Raw genomic sequence first — 5,500 nt, forward strand, 5'->3', positions numbered from 1 at the left:
AGGTATTCTGCTTCCCTCAGTTATTTTAATGATTGTAATAGTTGGTGTCCTCAAGGTTTGGCCTAGATTTAAGCACGGTTTAATGGCATGTGTGTGTTTTGCTTTTGTACATGCACAAAGCAGCGATATAGGTTTTAGCACTGATCCTGACATTCAGGGCGATTTTGATGCTAGTATGGCATATACAGGACTATCCAAACTGAGTGTAGGCTTACAGAAATACCAGCACTATTTCCCACTACACTGACCAAAAAAAAAAGTGTAATGTGTTTTATGACTTTAAAAGTGAACTGTGCAATTTCTGTGGCACTAGCATAAGGGTTGTTAGATCTGTGTAACCAAACCAACCCACTGAACAATCAAAACTAGTCTGATGACAATTAAACTGTAGAGGTAAATTTAGAATAACTGAGTCATTGGAGTCATCTCATTGGCAAAAAGTGTCCTAATTTATCAGAATTAACCCCTACACTGTAAAAAAAAAAAGAAACGTGTATATAAAAGAAAATACTTTGTCTACTTAAAAATTTAGCATTGAATTAAATTGTTACTTGCCATTTCTTTGTAGTTATTTGTGATATTTACTAGGAATTTATAAGTATAAATTGTTTCTACACTAAGCTTTTTTCAGTGTAGCCCAAACACCATAACTAAAACTATGCCACTCCCACACCTAAAATACATTTTGAAAGGAATGCAATACTTGAAAATCACTGTATAGTACTAATCATAAACACAGTCTGTTTTCATAAAATCGTTTTATCATCTTCTATTTGAAAATTAAATAATAATTTCTATTTAAAATCTTGTTCCTATGCTACTCTTCTCCTTCCTGGTCCTTTTCATACAGAACATATCTGTACAGACTCTTATCATCTACCAGAGTTTTATCATTGGTAGAACATAAATTGGGTAGAGTAAAATAATCCAATACAAGCATTTCAGTGAAATATAACTAATGCAATATGTCAAACCTTTAACCCGAGAAAAAAATGAAAATTACACTACTGGTTGAGCTGTTGCTGTGTCAGGTTGGTTGGAATTCTCAAACAAACGATGCTTTGAAAACACCTCAGCATGTCAGTGTTTACACTTTTCTAGTGAAATCAACCTGCACATAACTTACTTATAATTGTCACTGCATACTGCACTTTCAGGAAAAAAAAAGAAAAAAAAGGTACAAAGCTGTCACTGGGGAGGTGTCCTAACGTTCAAAAGCTAAAGGAATATGTTTGTACCTTTTTTACAGTGTTTGTGGTAACACATTACAAGTAACACAAGTTAACGTAATCAGATTACTTTTTTCCAAGTAACAATTAAAGTAATGCATTACTTTTAAATTTACAAGAAAATATCTGAGTTTCTTTTTCAAATAAGTAACACAAGTTACTTTGTTTTCCCATTTATTCACTAACAGCTGTCCTGTCCCCATGTTGATAAATTGGAGGTGCAGAGACAGGCTGAGGCTTATTAATTTAACTTTTGGTGTGAAAGGGCCTTTACAGTTGCCAAGAATATAACTTTGGGTTTTTTTTATTATTGAAAGTAAATAAGCAAGCTCAGCTCACGTGACAAAAAGTAACGCAAAAGTAACATAATGCATTACTTTCCATAAAAAGTATGTTTTTACGAAGTAAAGCAGTATTGTAATGCATTACTTTTAAAAGTAACTTTCCCCAACACTGCCTATTTACCCCTAAATGGTACATCTTAGTACCTAAAGTATACATATTAGTACCTTTTGAAAGGTTACTGCCTTAGTGACAGTTTTGTACCTTTTTTCCGAGAATGTAGGCTAAATAGGAAAAAGTATTTTAATATTGAAAAAACGGCACACTTCATCTTTAAATTCCTTCATTTTTTTGCCTTGGATTCACTGGGTAATAATGTAACACAATGCAATGAACAACACAAATTTTCAGACCTACCTGAAGGTTGGCGCATGTGGAGAAAACACATGCACTGTCTATTTGCTTGACATCATTTGAGTTGATGACATGTTTGGTGATGATAGCTGGTTGCAGATTGGTCTGTACTGATGGGACTGCTGACTGAGACTCAGTGATGGGAACTAGACCCGCATCCGTGCCATAACCGAATGCCTGGATAGCGTTTCCTGCACACCGAAACACATGCACACATATGCAAATAAAAACACATGCATGAAAAAGCCATAAAGATTTCATGTGGGAAAAAACAGACCCTCAGCAAAAGAGATCACATGTCCGTAAGACATAGCATTTCTCAATAATGTGCTATTCAGGTTAAGCCCATAAGGATGGCTGTTCAGGCGGTGAGCCGTGAGGTTACAAGAGGTTTCATCTCCACTCACTCAGGCAAGTGTTCTCTCTGAAGTCTCGGAGGAAGGCCTCGCACTCAGCTTCGTGATTTCCACTGCCTCGACAGCCACACCAAGGGGAAATGGTGATGTTGGTGTGGCTCGCATCCACATAGTTTGGAGTCACATCTGATCCTGTAAGGCCAAGGGTAGAGATTCTCATAAATATGAATTAGGTGGGAACATGTTGGTTTATAGATCTTGCTGTCTGCAGTATAATGTGCTGTTTGGCTGAGTATAATGGCCAGAGGTTGTTGGTCTGCTTTCTTCTAGAGATCCATTTGTTCACAGCACTACCCCAGATTTTTAACCCTCCAGGATTCATTTTAGGTAAAAGGCTAAAGGGATGCAATGTAAAGTTTCTCTGATGGTTTTCAGGCCTAATTTACACAGTTGAAGTAGTAATTATTTCAGATTGTTTTACGAAAGTTACCCCAAAAAAAACATTTCAAAATAATACATTTGTGCCTTAGGCCCAATGTTCCCTCTAAGCTGCGCACATACGCAGCCGCACACGTCTTATGTTGCGACCGTGCATAATAAATAATATGCCGCGCACAGGACAGATGCAAAAATTAGTTGGGCAAAGGTTGAATTCTAGTAAATGCAAAATAATTGCAATGCTCGGGCAAAACGCTATAGAGTTGGTGTCGCTATAGATTTGGGACCAGTGTATGCGGTTAACAGGTTTCATAGAAAGAGAATCATGTGCGCAGAATCAGTCGCTGTAGAAACTGAAATTCTTTAATGGCTGCAGATGAAATAGCTTAACACGAGAGCCAACGCAAACATAATGACATGTGAAATAAGACGTCATCATGTTTTAAAGAAGAGTGTTTTGATTAAGTGGTGTAAATAGCGGATGATGGGCACAGAACATTTACAGTCACACACAGGTGTAGTAGTGTGCAAACTCTACATGGATATGTTTTAGATAACTGTAAAAGAATTCAGGTTCACATTTTTTTAAAATATATATACTATAATAAAGAATTTAACTGTTCTGTGTGAGATTTTAAAAAAAATTATTAATTAATTAATATAATTTCTTGGTAAGTAACTCAGCACTGTAAAAAATGTTTTCTCAGGTAACCAAAAATGTGCATCATTTAGTTACATCAAGGGTAAAATCAAATATAAATAGCACATTAAAAGTTACACACTTTTTTGTGTGCGCGCTGTACAGGTCTGGTATACTTTGGTCATCTTTATATATAAAGAATGTTTTTGCTCAGGTGGCCGAAATGTCTGCCCATTAGAGAAAGTTTTTGCTCAGCAAGAAAAAAAATAGAGGGAACATTGCTCAGGACAAATAATATATTTGTGTATCCAAACAAACTTTATTGCATTTTGGTGCAACTTCTTCTGTTACTTTGTAAAATAGCTAGTACTAATATAATATTTAGCTCCGGGTTGGTCCTTTGCACTCATGGAAACATTTATAAATTTCAATGTTTGATTTTAAGGTCATTTTGATACTTTTGATTAAAAAGTCTACTACTATGTCAGGTCAAGACAATGTCGAATATGATTTATTAAGCAAAACTGTTAAAATATGCTTCTACATTTACATTCACCTTGTTTGATAATATTTTCCTTTTTTCTAAAAACTGGTCAGAAATCATGTAACTAAAATATTTATTTATGTATGCATATTTATGTATAAAATAAAACTGTATCATGCATACATTTATATATAGTTGCATTTATATTTTAGGAAAAGGGACCCCAAGGGGGTTGCTATATTTGGTGTCCTGGGCTTCAAAACATTTGAATACCCCTTGCCTTCATCTGTTCTCCTGATCTTTATAATCTTTCTTAAAAGTAAAATTCCTAGTGCCTCACTAGTTAAAACAGCTAAAGAAGGCAACATACATGTTCCAAACAGTCAGTCCATTAAAATGCAATTCCAAATTCTTATTATTTCCGTGCAGCAGATTTTTCCCATAATCACTCACCAATGAGTCCAACGTAGGACACCAGACAACCGTGGTAGTTATCATTAGGACAGCTTGTTATTGAATGCGGTGTTGTCTGGCAATTCATGTGGAAGTCTGCCAGCCTGGATCTAGACCAAAAACATAACAAATTATAGAATTTAAGAGGTCTGAAACATTTGTAGTACATTCGACAGAATAGGATTTAGATGCACACTTGAATAAGCTACTAGTCTTTCTATATTTACAAAGCATGATTACAGTACATGACGCTGAAGAAAGGATGGATTTTCATATACTCAAATTACCACAGTCTGCACCTTCTCTGTAATGTGCTGCAATAGTCACACGCTTTTGGATCAAGCTATAAGGGAAGGTTTATTCTCAGAGTTATTTATCGCCACAGCTGCATCTGCAATCATCAATGCTCTAATATCCAAGACCGAAACAATACGGAGCAGTGAATGTTCAATATGAGATGCATTCTGTCAGTCCTAACTAGTGTCTAGTGGGGTTCCAATTCAAGGCCATTTTCTGCTCAACTCCATGTGGTATTTCTCCAAGTCAAGCAATCTGCCTCAAACAGCCTCTTCCTAGGGGGTTACGTGCATTCAGAAATAGATTTCTCCAAGCACTAGACCTGAGGTGGGCAGGGGGGTCACATTAGTACTTATTCTTGAGTATGAACTCTCTCCTCTAGCACTTTACACACACACATAAACTCTGAATAATAGTCCCGCGCAGCCTTCCCTCAAATAACGCCAGCGAGATGGAGATCTCAGGCTCACTGCCTTCCTGCAAGACCTTGATTAATAGTGAATCATCCTACACGGCAGTATGGACCCCTGACTCACCAACTCAGCTACGGTGTGAATATTAACTGAACCGTTCTTGCTGTTGGGTCCACGGGGGTTGCCTACTGGGTGTTTACCTCCCAGAACAAAGAATGGTATTTGCATCGCTCTCATGGGCCCTGGCCGAAAAGGTCATCCTTTTCTACTCTGCTTTATTGACATGGAAATGAATGTTCTTCTGATGCTTTTTGTACTGTATTTTCACCCCGAGCTTTATCTCTAGATAAGGCGGCAAGGAATGTAAAATCAGCAATCAAGGAGCGACGCATGCTGATGAGACTGCAATCCAAAGTGGACCGTTCTAAAAGAGCTAACTGAAGTGCTCCCAAATTATGGCACTAACAGTTCAAAGATATTACTCAATTATTTCG

General features: G+C 36.9%; 1 protein-coding gene across 1 annotated transcript in view; it reads right to left on the minus strand.

The window, feature by feature from the left end:
- Window positions 1-5,265, minus strand: part of LOC107561393 (GDNF family receptor alpha-2-like) — a 13,104-nt gene extending 7,839 nt beyond the window's left edge. Inside the window, exons 1-4 of the mRNA XM_016245836.1 lie at window positions 5,207-5,265; window positions 4,297-4,406; window positions 2,333-2,473; window positions 1,929-2,116 (exon numbers count right to left, since the gene is read on the minus strand). Of these exons, the coding sequence (XP_016101322.1) occupies window positions 1,929-2,116; window positions 2,333-2,473; window positions 4,297-4,406; window positions 5,207-5,265 (498 nt within the window). The remainder of the gene's footprint in view (window positions 1-1,928; window positions 2,117-2,332; window positions 2,474-4,296; window positions 4,407-5,206) is intronic.
- Between the last annotated feature and the right edge of the window lie 235 nt (window positions 5,266-5,500).

This window comes from Sinocyclocheilus grahami, unplaced genomic scaffold (genome assembly GCF_001515645.1).
Source record: "Sinocyclocheilus grahami isolate Dianchi unplaced genomic scaffold, SAMN03320097.WGS_v1.1 scaffold770.1, whole genome shotgun sequence".
NCBI classification, from domain to species: domain Eukaryota; kingdom Metazoa; phylum Chordata; class Actinopteri; order Cypriniformes; family Cyprinidae; genus Sinocyclocheilus; species Sinocyclocheilus grahami.